Source organism: Rhinolophus ferrumequinum, chromosome 8 (assembly GCF_004115265.2).
Source record: "Rhinolophus ferrumequinum isolate MPI-CBG mRhiFer1 chromosome 8, mRhiFer1_v1.p, whole genome shotgun sequence".
Classification (NCBI taxonomy): domain Eukaryota; kingdom Metazoa; phylum Chordata; class Mammalia; order Chiroptera; family Rhinolophidae; genus Rhinolophus; species Rhinolophus ferrumequinum.
This window is the reverse complement of record NC_046291.1, coordinates 30,563,124-30,581,676: the sequence shown is the minus strand read 5'-3', so window position 1 is coordinate 30,581,676 and position 18,553 is coordinate 30,563,124. Positions and strand designations below refer to the sequence as shown.

Here is an 18,553-nt window from a genome sequence, read left to right as displayed (position 1 = left end):
GTACCAACAGATTCCTGTTCCCACGGGTCCGTGTACCAAGCAGCACTAAAAAATAGTCTGATAACCAAAAATAATGCTAATATGTTGCCAATATTTGTGTATTTGAAGAATGTTAACTGAGATTGATAATTCATCATAACGCTTTTAGAAAGCCTGTTTCCTCCTAATTCTCCAAAGCCCTGCGAATGCTCTTTCTCCAAAACCCACCAAATTCTGACCCTAGTCTGGCTTGTCTGTCTTCCAGCTCTGTGCTCCTTTTGTTTCCTCCCCACCATCAGAGACCAGTGGGGAGGAACAAAAGGCCTTAAGGAGGCGCAGAGAGGAGGAAGGAGGGCTAGGGACACACCTATTTTGTCAGTCTTCGCCTTGTCCTAACTGCAAAAGACAAAAGCCTTTAAAAATAACTAATTTTGTTACAATGACAATATGGAATGCACTAATAGAACTGCCTTCTGTGGAGACCAGTTGTCTATATGGAGGCAGGAGAGGCAGTGAGCACAGGGGTAGGGAGGAAGGAGAGTTCTGCACTGTTTCTCAGATATGATACACCCATGGAGAATTGCTTCAAAAAGAACCCATTCTTGACCGAAGAAGAAAAAGGCAATGTTATCCTGCCACCATGTGGAAGTTTGCTTTAGCTCCTGGGGTAGATAGCAACTGTATGGCCAAAAAATGCTAAGGGATTCTTGTCCAGCCACTCGGTAGCAGAACTGAGGGCTCCATTTTATAGATGAACCAGAACTCAAAAACACCAAAATCAAGTACAGATTGTAAATTATAGACAAAAACTGTGGAAATGTTTGAGGAAAACAGTATGCTTTAGACAATTCTGTCCCAAGGAGACTTATTTCTGCCTGGGTGTTTGATTTGCTACATATGGACAAGTGGTAAGTGTGTGTTTCAACATCTGGTGCTTTTAGACTTGAGAAGGTAGTCCCCTGATGAGGTCTCCAGGCCTCAGAGACAGTCAAGCTCCCAACATGGCCTGCATTTCCAGGGTGGTTGAGACTTCCCACTGTGACAAGGAAAAATCTGTAGTTTCAAACCTTTGAGCAAACAAGTTCCAAGCCTACTGACAAAGCAGAAGCTCAAGAAATACCTAAAACTCCAAGGTATAATTTCTGACTTTCACATATTAGGAGGGAACACATTACTGTATTACCACACACTTAAAGAGCCTTAGGGCTCTGAAAGGATCTTTGTGCTATTACATCTTCAAGGACAGTCGCTGTTCTGTATATACACATTTCTACTCACCAGGGAGACACTGCAGCTTCGTCTGCTTGAAAAAGGACATCAAAATAGCCTGGACCTGGAATTGTCAACACATCTCAGGAGAACCGTGCTGGGTCTTCCTACCAAGCACATCCCAGCAGTGGTAAAACTAGGCCAACCCAGCCCGTGGCTACAAGACACCCAGAGTCAGGTCTTGGAATTTTTGAAAACTTGAGGGATAAAAGCTAGCGGATGAATTGCCCTGACATTTAAACCTGCAATAGTTTCTATTTCACATGCAGCGAAAACTTTGTTACTCTGTTAGGGTAGACTACCCAACATTCCCAGGGAAACAGAATTATTTTCTGTCTCACCAGGTGGTTAAGGAAACAAGCGTGTGAGATTATAAACAAGAATTTCGTAGGACACAAACAAAACATGTAACTATCTTTCTGTGGTGCCTCAGATCCTTCATTTGTAAAATGGAGATTATATTCCCACCTCTAAGATTGTCATGAAGATTAAAATGAGCTAATTTAGGGGAGCATTTCACTTGGCATTTTCTTAGATACTGAATAAAGAGGTTAGCTATTACACTAATGTAAATACACACACACACACACACACACACACACACACACAAAGGTGTGACAAGTTCACGAATTCATCCTAAAAAAAGTACCACATACCTCATTGCTGAACATCACTATGGTCACCTTCAAAGTACTCCCTTTGGGAAGGTATGTGCCTACACCAGCACCTAGTCCACCCTTCAAAGCAATTTTGGAACTCTTTTTCTGGAATGGCCATCAGAGCTGTTGTCGTATTACCTTTGATATCCTGAATGTCAGCAAAATGTCTTCCTTTCGATATTTCCTTTATCTTTGGGTAAAGAAGTCATTGGGGGCCAGGTCAGGTGAGTAGGGAGGGTGTTCCAATACAGTTATTCGTTTACTGGCTAAAAACTCCCTCACAGACAGTGCCATGTGAGCTGGTGCATTGTCGTGATGCAAGAGCCATGAATTATTGGTGAAAAGTTCAGTTTGTCTTTTTCACTCAGCCTTTTCATCACTTCCAAATAGTAAACTTGGTTAACTGTTTGTCCAGTTGGTACAAATTCATAATAAATAATCCCTCTGATATCAAAAACGGTTAGCAACATCGTTGCAACAAGTTCGCGAACTTAATTGTCCGACAGCACGCGCCTGCATGCATATGTGTGTGTGTGTGTGTGTACAGAGGGTGCCAAGAAAGTGTATACACATTTTAAGAAAGGAAAAAACTATTAAAATCGTAATACTCAATATATACCGATAACAAAAGATGAATACACATTTGACTTCTGCAATTACAAGAGGTGCTCAAAGTGGTTACACTATGGTTACATCAGCGTCCACACACTTCTGATTACAGCGAACTACTGCTTGAGCACCGTTGACCAAAGTGTCCATTTGTATAGATTTTTTTGGCACCCCCGGTATATATTATATACTTGATCAAATATATATATATTTAAATTTTATCTCAAGCCCCATTCCACTGGCAGCAGAAACTCAATAAGAGGACAAAGCAGATTAAGGACAGTTTAGCATATCTGTCCACAGTGTCACCTGTCTTTGTTCCTGATGTCTCTGCCAAGAGTTTCAAGGCCTGTTTTAAAGCTCACTCTGAGCCTTCATTAGATTCTTCTTGCACTCCTATTCCTAACATAAGAATGCCACGCTGAAGGCCAGGAGTGTTTAATGCCCTCACTGATACCTGAAAAGTGGGGAAAGGAATGGCAAGTGGGAAGCACATCAGATAATATTTCAAAATATCCTGCCACAGTAGAAGTGTGAGTTTTCCCCCATACATTACAATCCCCACAGAGTTTTTGCTTATATCATCCCTGAGCTGATGACTCTTAGGTTTGAATCCCAGTCTAGGTTCCTCCCGTGACCTCTGGGATTCCTATGTTCAACTGACACGTGCACTTGCAGTCAAACAGGCAACTCAAATTAAACAGAACCAAGAGAGGATCTCGGTTTCCTTGGCTCCATCCCTAATGTTATGTCCCCAGTCTTCTTATCTCCACAAATGTCTCCACCTTTCACCCAATTTCTCAACCCAGAAACCCAGGACTCATCCTTGAGTCCTCTTTCCCTTACCCTGACCTTCATCTAAACTATTAACTGATCCAGTGGGTTCTACCTCCAAAATTCATACTAAATCTTTCCCCTTCTCGCCATCCAACATTTTTATTTATCACTCCCTGGCTTTAAATACATTCCCCTGGGAAACAAACCAATCTTGGACTTCAAAGGGGAATGGCAAAGACTCTGATCTGGCTCAGTCATGGGAAAGAAAACAGGGTGTTGACAAGAGCTATTTGAAATACTTGTAGGTGGGGTGAGCAGAGAGCCCTGGTTGGTGCTCCTGTCTGGCAGTGTGGCTATAAATCATCCTGTATCAGCCTGCTTGCTGCAGCTTGGGCTTCCCCAAGACTGATCGACATCCAGGCTTTGGCCCTCACATATCAGCTGTTTAGGAGAAAAAAACTTTTATTGTGGAAGCATTTTTTTTCTGCCATAATGCCTTCTCTTCCTGATTCTGATGAGCTGATTTTTTTTGTGAATGGAAGAAAGGTAAGTTTGTGAATGATTATATGAACTTTTGTATACCAGGAACAAAAGCCAAGCTAATTTTTACACTATCATGCCATTTCTTATGTCTTTAACCTCTCAATTCTGTCTTTTTCAAGTCATATACTCTGGGGGTGCCAAAAAATGTATACACATGACTTGTATTCATCTTTTGTTATCGGTATATATTGAATATTACAATTTTAATACAGTTTTTCCTTTCTTAAAATATGTATACATTTTTGGCACCCTCTGTATATAGTGGTATGAACTTGAACATGGGTTGTTAGTTCAAGGTTTACTGCAAAATTATTAAAGCATGGGGGCCTTTGATTGCTCTTCACTTTTCTTTTGGAATCAGCAAGGAACTCTCATTTTTATTTGTTAGATTACAATGGGAGTGAATTCTGACACAGGTATGAAAGACTATGTCTTTCCCCTCTTTATTTGTCTATTAGCCGTACTCAAGTTCACCAATGCTGTTTTAATAAAAGGCATGTATGACATTGAGGATGAAAATAGGAAAGAATGATTTTGTTTTGCCTTAATAAATCCCCTCAGGCTGCTCCATTGACCCAGAGGCTGAAGCACCTCTGCTCAATGGAATAAACAGCCTACATTTTCCACCACAGAAGAAATGTGGCAACGCTAACGCTCAGTTGTTCTCAGCCCTGGACTTTAATGAGCAAGATGAGTAAACGAAAAGTTTGAGGTGCTTTCAGGAAAAAACTAGTAAAGTACTAAACTAGAAAATTATTTTGGGAAGAAATTTTGTGTTAGTGATTTTTCTTCTCAAGCCTCAGTTGTACTGGATTATGGGTGTTCTTCCCTAAAGGAGGAAACACAACTTCAATCAAGGAAAAATTTCTTGGCAATTTTGCCTGTCAAAGAGCAAGGAAACATCACTGTTAGGAAACCTCTGAACTAAAACACAAAAAGTGGAAACAAAAGAAGAAAAAGTCTGGGTGTAGTATAATGTTTACCCATAGGTGAGGATCTTGAATGACCAGAAGCCAACTAGAATATCAGAAAAATAATTGCTAAGTGACAATTTGTAATAATTCAAAAGCAAAGAGCTTTTCTGAGTGCAAGGAAAATGGGCTTTGCTATTTTACCTTTGTTGGTGAATAAAACCATTTATATCACATTAGAATATTCCCTCTCCAGGTCTCTAATCTTGAATTCACATCTGGTATTTTGATGTTTTTACTACTTTTCTCTGTATTACAAATTTCTAAGACAAGTTACAGCTGGCAAAAAAAAGGAGGGGCTGGGGGGAAGAAATATATATACACCTCTTTGAAGAAATTGGTTTTGTTGTTATTTTTGTGGTTGTATTTCCTTCCTTTAGACGCAGGGGCACAAAATTGAGCAAAGCGCACTCCTTCAATGACGCATCATCGTCACAGTCTAGATAAGGCTCTTCTTTTGCTTTTCATTATTTTATTGTTTTTCTTTTGATTTCCTGTCTTCTCTTTATTTCCTTCCCACCATGTGCATAGCCTCTGGTGCATTTTAAATATATATTCTTCCCTTACACTTTCCGTATAGTTATTTAGAAATATAGATGTATTCTTGAAATTTATACAGTGGATCTTTGAATAACACAGGTTTGAACTGCACAGGTCTACATATAGGCAGGGTTTTTTCAATAAATCCTGTAAATGTATTTTTTTATACTTTTCTTTTTTTTGAAGTTTTCTTTTTCTTCATTAAAGTTTATTGGGGGTGACAATGCTTAGTCAAGTTACATAGGTTTCAAGTGTGCAATTCTGTAATACGTCATCTATATATCATATTGTGTGCTCACCACCCAGAGTCAGTTCTCCTTCTATCATCTATATTGGTCCTGTTTACCCTCCTCTACTACCCCCCTCCCTCCTTACCCTCTGGAAACCACTAAAGTGTTGTGTATGTCTATGAGTTTTTGTTTCTTTATTTGTTTGCCTTGTTTTTGTTGCTTTAAGTTTTATATCCCACATATCAGTGAATATGTGTGCTCTGATGGTCTTTGCAGCTTCATAAGTTTTTTATTAGTTTCAGGTGCACAAAACAATGTAATAATTAGACATTTACCATTTCTATCCCTCACACAGTGATAGCCCCCCTCCCCCATCCACTACCCCTCTGGCATCACACACAGCCATTACATTTCCACTGCCTCTATTCTTAATGCTGTACTCCACTTCTTGTAAATATATATATATACATATATATATATATATATAAAATTGTAGTTGAGATTCATTATTGTTCAGCTTCAGCTTATAATTTTCTTAATAGTATTTTTTCTAGCTTTCTGCATTGTAAGAATACAGTATAGAATACATTTAACATACAAAATATGTGTTAATTGACTGTATGTTATCGGTGAGGTTCCCAGTCAACAGTAGGCTATTAATAGTTAAGTTTTGGGGGAGCTAAAAGTTATATACAGGTTTTCAACTCGGCAGGGGGGCTAGCTAGGTCGGCGCCCCTAAACCCCGTGTTGTTCAAAGGTCAACTGTACAGTGTTTGGCTGTGCATGAGCGTGTGGATGTTCTTAACTTATACAAGGGGAATTGTGATTTATGAATCTCCTTTTGTTTGTTTTGTGACTCAACACTGTGTTTGCGATCTATCCATGTTGCTCCTTGAACACCTGGCTCATTAGTTCTGCATGCATAGTTCTCCATGCTGTGCACATCCTTCATTCCACTTATCCAGTCTTCTAGTGATAGACATACGGGATGCTTCCAGTTCCCCACCATCCCAAGAAATGCTACAGCGAACATCCTACCATGTGTCTCCTTACCGACACTGGCAAGAGACTCTCTAAGTGAGATTGTAGCATGTTGATTTCATAGGTCCTGCCAGGTGGCTTTCCAGAATCCTGCACAAGTACATTTCCCACAGTTCACACTGCATGATGGGTGCCACTTCCTGGCCAATATATAATTTGCCAATCTGTGATGCACCAATACTTCATATAAACAGATTTTCTGAGATTTGCTAATCTGATGGATGTAAAGTGGTATCTCACGGCGGGTTTCACTTGCATGTCACTGGTTACCAATGAGGTTGCTCCTGGTTTCATGTACTTACTAAACAAGGATTTATATCCTAAGTGTCTACAAATTACTGGAAAAAACAGATGATACCAGTATAATTTTGTAAGTGCAGCTAATGTTATGACCAGCATTTCATATGATTACTGAAATATTTATTTTAAATGGCTGCGAATACTATGTATTTGATATGTCAGAATTGCAGTTAGCAGCTTTTAATTAATTTCCCAGAGTCTAATCTTGCTTTCTCCATGTTCGGCATTGATTCTTCAATGCCATAATGGGTGCTGTGCCATGTCTGGCTACTCAGATCCTCTGTGGGCTCGAAAGGAGGCTTAGGAATAGGAGGCAGTTATGGAAAATAAAGTCATTTTTTGCTTTTTCGGGAGTAAAACAAAAACACTTTTAGTGGAATGATACCCTCTTTTTCTGGGTTCAGTGTTACTCTTCCAGGTAAGTTTTTCTCCAGTCTCCTCTCTAATCTGGCTTAACTATACCCAGCAGAGGAACTGCTTGGGCCAGGGAGAACAGGTAGCTTTCATCTCATGTGCCAGCTTGATCTATTGGCAGTTGCAGCCTAAAGTACAACATGAGAGACATATTGGAGACTCGTGCTCCCTTCTGCACTTCCTTCACCTACTGTTACCTCTAGTTCACTGGGGAGGACAAGTTGGGGACACAGGAGTGGATCCCCTATAATATACTCCCTTATGACCTTATGAAATCATCTCTGGCTAACCGTTTTTTATGACTTTCTATGACCACGAGTTACCTTGAATCAATTTTGGAATCCGTGCATCTATTTCCCCATCTGGGTCCTTTTCAGGTAACTCTAAGGAAAACACAATCCAGATTTTATAATTGTCGTATATATTAGAAAATTTAGAGACATTGAAATAATGCTCCATAATTTCTTCAAAATTCTGGTTCCAGGTATTAAAAAAGATTTCTTTTGTTTTTTTCCCCCTGTGAAGCCACCACCTATCAGAAACATGCCCCCAAACAATGGATTGTCATAACATGTTGACATTATCTTCCTAAATTCCTTCTCTCATTTCACAATCTAGGTCATAGAGAAGAATGCTGATCCTGAACAAAATCTACTATTCTACCTGAGGAAAGTCCATATCCTTATGTTTTAGTGTCATTAGTCTGGATTGGGTGGTAAAAAGTGAACATGCTAAGACTTCTGAAGAAAGTCACTTGGTATTTGCTCTGGGTAAATAACCTTGTGTTCAATTTATAGAGTCCAATTGCATCTAAAAGTGATAGATTTGTACTTTAGTTGTTGTAGTTTTCACCTAAGCAAAACCAAAAGACCCCCTCCAGGGAACCACAAGTGTGATAACTTTAGAAATAACTTTAGACTTTTGAGCCCCGTGGTCACCCTGGTGATGGCTTCGTATTCAGGAGTGTGAATGTAAAAATGTCCAGTCAATGGCTCAGGGGAGCATAGCGTTGACAAGAGTTTCCCACAAGGGCATTTCATTGACTCGTCGCCTATTCCTTTTCATAATCCTTATTACAGAAAACAAAGCTTTAGAAAACTATTTCAAAATTGCAAAGTATAGTGAATGCACTCCCAGATCTCCGTCTCAGATCGGGACCTCAAAAAGAACTTCTTGCGTTTGGGTGCAACTATAAAGACGTAGCACGAAGGAGTGATTGTGATGGTGATTACACAGATCTATTTATGAGATAAAATTGCACACATGGTGTGAGTGCATGGATAAGTGGTAAAACCTGAGTAAGCTCTGTTGTCTGGTTATCAGTGTAGTGCTGATGCATTTCCCAGTTTTGATGTTGTAGTATAGCTATGTGGGATGTCCTCATTGAGGGAAGCTGTCACACAGGCACATGGGACGACTGTCTGTACTATTTTTGTAACTTCCTGTGAGACGATAATTATTTCAAAATATATAATGTATAAAAAATGTGTATTTAGTATATATTTATTATATAAGTTTAGAAAATGTATGTTTGTTATATAAGTTAAAAATTGTATATTTATTGAGTACCTATTAAGAGCCAGGCACTGTGTTGGGCTTTAGGGATTCAGTGATATACAAGACGATATCATCCTCTTTCTCCAGGATCTTCACTTCCTTCCCCACTCTGTCTTTTTGCCTCCCAACATACACACCCAAAAACACTACTTCATTTCTCCCTGTTTTTCCTTGCCACACGTATCTAACAAATTATGTGTGCCTGATGCCTGATTTTCTATTTAAGCCCTTTCAATCTGGTTTCCTACCCCATCATTTTACTACTCTAGCCAATATTATCCCCTACTGTCCTTATTCCACTCACTATTCCAGGAACTGGGCTTATAGCTAGAAAACAAAGAAAAACAGAACACAGGCCAAATCCTCCCTCACTGATTCCACCATCTCCCACTTACCCAGCTTCAAAAGCTCACTGTTAGTCAGTACACCCATCACTTCCCTTTTATTCCACTTCTAAATCCACCACACACTTCACCATGCTTTCTCTGCACATCCTAAACTAAAGAAATTCATCTATATTAGGAGCAAGTTGAAAATTCATGGACTGCGAAGTAAACATGGCCAAAAGCAGCTCTAGGCAGAACCACCCTACCCTCCTAATTCCCCATCTCCCCCGTGTCCTCCTCTGTTCATTCCTTTCTGGTGACTAACATCATAAATAACTTGCTCTGAGTAAATAGGACTCACCTGAGACTTTCAGGACCCGCCCTCTGATTAGAAAGTCAACAGTTATGAGATGGCATCAGAGGCTTTATTTTTAACTTGTTCCTCAAGAAGGTGATTCTCATGAACATTTGTGAATAACCACACAGATTTTCTGCCAGAGTCAGCCCCTCATGTGCACATACAAGCACCAGCCTACTTCACTTTTCACGGGACTCCAAAGGCCCTGTACCTAATTTATATTCATAATTTTTTTATTTTTTCCTGAAGGCAGGTCTCCAATACTATAAAAGCTTCAGGCACCAAGAAAACCCCAGTTGGCTGCTGACTTGGAGCCTGGCTTAGGTGTCACTCCCAGAATGGGACACAGTTACACAAGGAGCCAAATTTATTTAAGGGTTTCCCCGCTCCCTTTTACCATTTCACTCTTTCCCAAGGTCATGGCTTCCCACAGAGTCACCCCACCTATCCCAGCTTCCCTGCCCAGACCTGCTGGGGTGAGATCCTGTATCACTTTTCCCTCTTCTCCCTCCCTACCTCCCGGCCTGGTTTGAAGCAATCCAACCTGTGGAACCAGGTAATACACTGCTAAGAGTGAATGGTCCACAGCTAGTACTAGGAGCAAAGAGGGTGTGTCATTTGAAAGTTGCTAAATCTCCGTGAGATCCTGGCTCTAGGATAGAACTTGGAAACAGTATGTCTCAGAGGCTCCCTAAACATGTGTCCTTGTTTCCCACACCCTTCACATGCCTGCCACTGAAGCCCTAACACTTCTTGCAGTTCTCAAAACAATTCCTCACTCAGCTAACAAATTGTGCTAAGCACCAAGTGTTCAGATGTAAGCTAGAAGACACAGCCTCTGCCCTCAGTCTAGGCAGGGAGACAGCCAGCGAAGAGGCAACAGCAAGTGTGATGAGTGCTATGACGTGGGGACGCAGGCAGGGCACTCACACCGGGTTTGGGGAGGAAAGGAAGGAGTGTGAGTAGGAGTTTGGTTGAGTAGGAGTTTGCTGGGTAAATGGAAGGCTTGGGGGCAAGGGTATTCCAGTCAGCTGTGCAGGGGGTGAAGTGGGCATGGAGGCAGAGGCAAGAGAATACAGTGCTTTTGAGGAACTGAAAAAAATTTATTCTGATGAATATAAAGAGTTGTCAGGAAGAGGTTGAGGCAAGAGATGAAGGAGGAGTGAGATCCTTGAGGCAAAGGATCAAGTTTGACCCCAATGTCACATTCCCTGCCTGGCATGGTGGGACACAATAACTCACTTTTGAATGACCAGATCCCATTGGAAATTCTAGGGTCAACTGCATACAATGGCTGTCAGCATTTAGTCTCAGATTCACTTCTGGATATGCTTTAAGGCTGTGTATCTTGGGGAAACTGAGAAAGCTCTTCTCTTTAAAGACCAAATAGTAAACTCTGATATTAATATATTACCATTTGCATTTGACCTAAGTAGGGTTGCCAGCTTTAACATATAAAAATACAGTACATTCAGTTAAATTTGAATGCATGGGATATCCTTATCTTAAAATAGTATTCATTATCTGAAATTCAGATTTAACTGAATTAAATCTGAATTTATTTTATCTGGCGTCCTATATTTTATCTGGCAATCCTATGTAATGATGATCTTTAGGATGAGCCAACAAATACGGAAGTAACTGAGTCAGGCAGTTCTGGTAGGAATGGAGGAAGGAGACATCAAACTAGTTGTTTGGTAATCAGAGGGCAAAACGGTTAGTTGAATTTTTCACCCAAGGCCACTGTCATGCAGGGTCTCTGGTGTCACTTCCCGTATAAGAATGCAGGATATTGTGAGGCCAAAAAGGAACACCAACGGAGCCATAGATAGGGGAATCATGCCACTATATTCTCACTGGTGTCTGGGTTGCAGACACAGGAAGCAGGAGCCACACAATGCATAATCCACCGTCCGCTTCCCTGCCAACTAACCAACAAACCCCACTTGCTAACTGCAGTCCACTTGCTAGCTTAGTCACGGCAGTTATATCAGTGGCCAATGGCTAACTGATGGCCATATACTGCCCAAACCAGCACCTTTCCACATGAGGCCGAGAGCCTGGAAAGTGCTCTCCTGGCTTTGTCCCCACCGCCACGTTAAAATGTGCATCACAAAGCTGTCTGACAAAGTGAAAAGTGGCCTCTATTCATCTTTGAACCAGAAAGCTCTGGATTCCTTTACTTGGAAATTTTAGGACACCAAAAACAGGAGGAAGGGTTTCTGTGGGGACAGAGTCCCAGAGAGCAGTTTCCAGGCTCTCGACCTCACATGGAAAGGTGCTGGCTCAGGTAGTAGATGGCCATCTGCTGTGACTAGTTGGCCGTCAGCAGTTACCGGTTAGCCATTAGCCACTGATATAAAAGCCGTGGTTACATTGGTTGGTTGGTTTGTTGACAGAAAAGCGGACAGTGGATTGCGGATCATGTGTATCCTTCTTCCTGTGTCTTGCCTGGCCTCCAGTGAGACTAGGGGACAGTAAGACCCCTTGTTGGGGCTCAGGTGGATGTTTACTTCCTGTGTCTCGCCCGGCCAATATAGTGGTATGACTCCCCTATCTATGGCTCCGTTGGTGTTCCTTTTTGGCCTCACTATATCCTGCATTCTAATGCGGGGAGCAGGACCACAGACCCTGCATGACAGTTTCTTTGCTTTTTCTGCCCTGTTCAATGGGGCACTCTAATCAAGGTATTACCCACATGACTTTTGGCCCTCTGCCTACAAGTGGGAAGCTTGACCTGCCTGAGCAGGAATAGCTGTCTCAGACAGGGGACTAAAGAACAGAGAAGGGGCTGTGCAACCCCTCCGGACCTCTGCAGAGACTCTCCCAGCTCTTTACTGCAGGGGAGTCCTGACCTAGTGTTACACCTCCGTGGCAGCAATTTCTAAGGTGAACTTAGTCTTAACCTCCACCAAAGCCAATTATTCCCACGCATGAAATCCTTTTTAAACCTCACTCAGAAAAGGCCTCAAGCAAATTCCATATTCTTATAGAACATAAAGCAGGAGAGGATTTATATATATTATTTGGCCTCCCTTTGTGAAAATATGCAAGCGTCTTACAGGGGGAAATTACACAATGGTGTTGACGTCACAGGCTCAGGAACCATGGCCATTAACTCAATATCCTCTAATTCCATAAGAAGGTAAAGGCATTACATTGCTGAATCAGGGAAAGGTAAACCTCCCAAGGGGATTGTGGGGACAGAGTCCAAGACAGCAGTTTCCAGGCTCTCGGCCTCATGTGGAAAGGTGCTGGCTCGGGTAGTAGATGGCCATCAACTGTAACCAGTTAGCCAATTAGCCGCTGATATAACTGCCGGAGCATCACTAGGGGGTTGGTTGGTTGGCAGAGAAGCAGACAGTGGATTGCGGCTAGCAAGTGGGGTTAGCAAGCATGCATGGCAGATTGCGGATCATGTGGATCCTACTTCCTGTGTCTCGCCAAGCCGCCAGCGAGACTGGGGTGCAGGAAGACCCCTCATCGGGGTGCTGGCAGATGTTTGCTTTTGTGTCTCGACCAGCCGCCATCGAGAATATAGTGGTATGACTTCCCTATCTGTGGCTCTGATGGTGTTCCTTTTTGACCTCAACATATCCTGCGTTCCTGTTCAGGAAGCGGGAGCTGAGACCCTGCATTACAGGGATTTTTCTAAGTTTTGTACACGCTCCACCTCCACAGCAATAAGGTAACACGAATCCAGAATCCATTTCCACATCTCTGAATTCAACAGGCTTTTTCCTACCTCATTTGGATATAAATCCTGATCTAAGTAGCAGGACATTCTCTGTAGTCTTAATATATGCCATGCAGTGTGAATATCCAGATGGTGCACTGCAGAAATAGTAATGTGTTGGATTGCAAGGTGTTTCTCTAGCCCTGCTTGGGAGTGCTATCTTTTTACTTTTCCAAAAGTATGGAAAATTTTACATTTAGAAATGCCTCTGGCTCGGATGGTTTTAGATCAGGCGGTATGGTTCTGTAAGGGTTTCTTCTTACCTTTGCATTTACATGCAAAAAGTGGAACTCTCTGAGCAAGAAACCTTGGTACCTTCAACCCAAGGGAACGTGTTACTTGTTATCAGCATCCGAGGCAGAAAAGCGTGAGAAACAGAGGGGCCCGAGCCCGTTTTCCTTGACTCCCTTCCTTGCAGTCCACCTCACAGGCACTAAGTACAGCTGTGGGGAAGGAGGCTGTGGCTCCTGCACCGTCATGGTGTCAAGATACAACCCCAAGAACAAGAAGATCCGGTATCCTTTGCATTGGCCAGGGCCCTGCTTGGGCACATCTGGGAAGGATGCGAAGCCTCCCACTTCTCTGTCCCCATGCGCTTCTCCCCTCTGTCCAGGTGTCTGTCACTCTCTTGTTGCGTCCAGGCCAACTTTCTCTGCAGCTTCCCAAGTTCCAGATCTTTCCCACCGACTTTCTTCCCATCAGAATATATTTGGGCTAATGTGCAAACAGAGTACCTGTACTTTTAAAAGCTTCACATGGTTGAGAATCACTGGGCTTAACTACCTCATGGAACTTAATATAAGTCAATATGTCATTGTATGAGTATAAAGCTTCCTTTCCCTACAATGTGGAGGGAAAAAGGGAGAATGAGGGTCTTTTGGTGATCCTACACAAAACTCTTTATTATTTTTTTTTCCATTTCTCTCTACCATCCTACACCAGCCATATGTAAGTCCTTTCTTGGACTCTTTATGGTTTTATGTCTGTGTTCTCTGTATTCTCAAAGAAATACAGTCTCATGACTCTCCTGGACTGAAATTACTCCCTGAATTATGTTACCCTCTCCCTATGATTCCAGTGTGTTCTCTTTAATCCATCATAGCCATTATCCAGTTACTGCGTGCCTGGTGCCCATCTGCTCTCTGTATGGAGCTGCTGTCACCACGGTAGAAGGTGTAGGAAGCATCAAAACCAGGATTCACCCCGTGCAGGTAAGAGTGTGCTGTGATTGGCATCCCACATGGTATCCCACATAGTCTAACGTACCCCAAATAGGCTACCCACTGTGAAATCCCTTGTGATTATAAATTCTCATTTTATGAGATCAATGCTTCAGACCTAGGGATCTTCTCAGACATTGGTATATGAACCAAGATTCCTTCACTGATTTTAATGTATCTTAACTTCTCAGCCCTATCTGTGCCCGAAACTAAAACACAGACAATCCAGTGTGACAAGAAAAGAAAATTAGATGGGAAACCAAAAGTTTATAGAACATAGTAGCTGTCTATTTCAAAATTCCTGAACTTTTGCTAGGAGGCAATTATGAGTACACAGACTCTCCAGATGCTCCCCAGATGTCTCACGAGTATCTGAACACCATGCTACAATACAACACAGCTAACAAGACAGCATTTACTCAAGTTTAGAGTACTTTTTAGCGAAACGGCAATGTTATTTTTATATACTAGAACAGGAACTTCCACAGAGGTTAAGTTTTAAAAGCAGTGTGTAGAAAGAAAACTATGAAGAGTCATCGTTTCCCTTGAAATTCCTGTTCATAGAAGATTGTGTTTAGAAAGTGGAGGCTCAGAGCTTCCTCTGACAGTGTGCTACCATGGAGGGGCACTTGGTGATAGTGCATGTCTTTCATGAATGTAATGGCTTTTTTTTTCAACATCCAGTATCATTCATTTTTCCTAGAATCTGGATACAATTAACTGTAGCACGACAGTGTTCAGTGTTACTTAAGCCTCATTTTAGGTCCTTTGAACTACATCAGTATTTGTAAATGTGAGAGTTCACATTCAAGTAACTGGAAAACTAAAATTTGACATACCAACAAATTTACTCAATATTGATGTAACTCTACAAAATTTTATATGCAACATGTGGACTTTAACATTATGGAATTTGGCCTTTGTAACTGACATACACATCAACAAAGTTACTCTTTGCTTATCTGTCCTAACCTATGAAGTGTTGAACCAACAGATCCCTCCCATAGCTTTTTACTACGTGAATAAATTTTCCTCCCCTAAGACAAGGTGAAAAAAACTCAAAGTTCCCACTCAGAAAAAGAAACATTAACCCCAGATTATCAAATTCTAAAGTTTCAGCAGAGGTAACCATACTGACTTTTAATCTCATCCAGTTACTGCGTGCCTGGTGCCCACCTCACCCCATACCTGGCTCTCTACACCTTTACAGTTATGGCAGCATCTAATGCTGCAGCTTATAAGATTGCTTTCTCTCAAATCTTGATAGCACAGGTGGTAGATTTGTTCAGTAGTGCCCTGGAGCAGGCTTGTTCTGTCGTGTGAGAGCTGATTGCTAAATTTTCAGGAATTTTGTGAGCCAGTCTTTAAAGACAGCCAGTATTAACAATTAAACGATACAAACTTAAAATTAAGTAAGTAATATTCCAAAAAGGTAATAAATATCAACATTCCTCATCTCCTGATTATTTTACTACATTTTACTATCTATGCTTTTGAGATTATTTGTCTATTGGGTCCACGTGGTGGAAATGCCACAGAATGGTATTCCACTGTGCATTTCCTCCCTAATCCACATTGTGACCTCATGTTGGAAGCGTGGCGTCAGCAATGGTGGAAAGAGTTATACAAATAAAAATGTTAGAAACTACAAATCGGGGCTTTTCCCCTCAGATATCCAGTTGTTAAATATTTAGCAGCACATTTATAGCCAGGTTTAAATGCCACATCTCAAACAGCTTGCCATCTGCTAGATAAAGCCAACACAACCATATTTCCCTGTAACATTAGAACAGTGTCTGTCCTTTCTTTTTTTTTTAATCTACATTATTTTTGATGGTTACATATGTCATTGTTGAATTAACATAATTAATTCTTTTTTTAATTTTTTAAATTTCCAATTACAGCTGACATCCAGTATTACATTAGCTTCAGGTTTACAGCATAGTGGTTAGACATTTATATAACTTATGAAGACAACCCCCCGATAAGTCTAGTGCTCATCTGACACCATACACAGTTATTACAGTATTATTGAATGTCTGTCCTTTCAGTTGAGCCACAGATGAAGGAAGTATTTGGCTTTCATTTTAGGAGTCAAGCTGTTTGAAAAATGTTGAGCCAACCAGTTGAGCACATATCAAAGGACACATGGGACAAATACACACAGAGGAACCCAAAGAGTCATATCTCCCTTCTAGATCTTCATGGCACAGGGTCTTGTATAGAGTGGACAAAGTACATTGTCAATTCTCCCTCTCTTCTTATTGTTGTATTTTTAAATCATTTATTGATTACACATGGTAATGGATAATACACAAGCTTCATTATCATCTATAATTTTATCTGGTACCATATTTCAATTTAGTTATATTACGTAAAATGTGCCAATAATCATTAATAATGAAATAAACTCCATGACTTTGCTTGGGTGACCCTTTTAACGGTGAGCGCCAGGTCACAACACAGTAACTGTCAATTCAACTACACCAAGGTTTCTGAAGACAATGGCTTCTACACCCAAGCAGGTTGAAAATAAATTTCAAATGGAACCTGCCATCATCCTGAAGGAATTCTAACTTCACACTGTTAGGGTTAATTTACCAAGAAGGCTTCAGAGTAGACTAACTTTACACAGCACATTTTTTAAAAGGCACATTTATTAAGCGTCATGATCAGACTATCACATTTAGTAATCAACAACATGAGTACAAAAAAAAAAAATCTACATTAAAACCCTTTGTTGCAAAGGCTTTACACTTCCCACAGAACAGAACAGAAACTAAAATAACTTGTTATACAATTAGTCACAAATACAGTCCTCGCGTTCTTTGCCCATACATGAGTATTGTCTAAAATAAGTCTTTTTTATAGCAGCTGGGCCTTGCCACCACTCTGCCCAGCTGAGTTCACAAATCTGTTGTAACCTGGAGCTTCCCTGTCACTTCTCTGGCTCTCCTCTCCTACTAAGCTTTGTTTCCTGGCAGTAATTAAAACCTTGTGCCGCTGCCATAGCTACTGCTGCTGCTGGAACTGCCACAGCCACCTTGGTGTCATGGCTTGGCAAAGGATTGGTCTCCACCACCATAGGAGCCAGAGCTTCTGCCTTCAAAGTTTCCTCCTTTTATGGGTCCACAATTTGAAGATTGATTGTTGTAATTGCCAAAATCATTTTACCTGCAGCCCTCCAAAATTGCTTCTATCATTATCAAATCCATTATAGCCATTCCCACTGCTACCGTATCCTCCACCACCACGATTGCCACCAAAGCCACCACAACCACAGAACTTTCCTCCAGGACCAAAGTTGTCATTCCCATCAAAACCGCCTCATTGAAGTTTCCAGAACCGACCCCTTTGGCTGGATGAAGCAGTGGCCATCTCTTGCTGAGACAGGGCTTTCCTTACTTCACAGTTGTGGCCATTCGCAGCGTGGTATTTCTGAATGACAATCTTGTCTACAGAGTCATGGTCATCAAAGGTCAGAAGAGTAAAGCCTCTCTTCTTGCCACTGCCTCAGTCAGTCATGATTTCAATCACTTCAGTTTTCCCACACTGTTCAAAATCATCTCTTAGGGGATATCCTTCAGTGTCTTCTTTAATACCGCCCACAAAAATCTTTTTCCCGGTTAAGTGAGCACCAGGTGTTTGAGAATCCTCTCTTGATACAGCCCTCTTTGGTTCCACAATTCTTCATCCACCTTGTGTGGCCTTGCCTTCATGGCTGCACCCACCTCCTCCATGGTGGCAACAGGTAACGAACCCAAAGCCTCTGGAGCACTCAGTGTTTGGGTCTCTCATCATCACACACTCTGTGGGCGTTCTCCATTGCTCAAAATGGCTCCTCAGACTCTCATCAGTTGTTTCAAAGCTCAGACCTCCCATGAAGAGCTTCCACAGCTGTTCAGGCTCTTTGGGAGACTGGCTTAGGTAAAACAACAGATCGCAGGAGGGGAGACTTTAAGACACTTAGTGACGTCCACTAACAGAAAGACTTGTTGTTGTATTTAAATGCATCAAGTTGAAT

General features: G+C 41.4%; 1 protein-coding gene across 3 annotated transcripts in view; it reads left to right on the top strand.

Moving 5' to 3' along the window:
- The window catches only part of LOC117025942 (aldehyde oxidase 4-like), a 129,522-nt gene that overhangs the window by 55,875 nt on the left and 55,094 nt on the right, over window positions 1-18,553 (top strand). For 2 of the 3 annotated variants that reach the window (XM_033112318.1, XM_033112320.1), the window contains 3 exons: window positions 7,951-8,008; window positions 13,728-13,824; window positions 14,412-14,520. In XM_033112318.1, the coding sequence (XP_032968209.1) occupies window positions 7,951-8,008; window positions 13,728-13,824; window positions 14,412-14,520 (264 nt within the window). Of the gene's footprint in view, window positions 1-2,740; window positions 3,840-7,950; window positions 8,009-13,727; window positions 13,825-14,411; window positions 14,521-18,553 lie in introns of those variants that run through there. The other variant, XM_033112319.1, reaches the window with a different exon arrangement.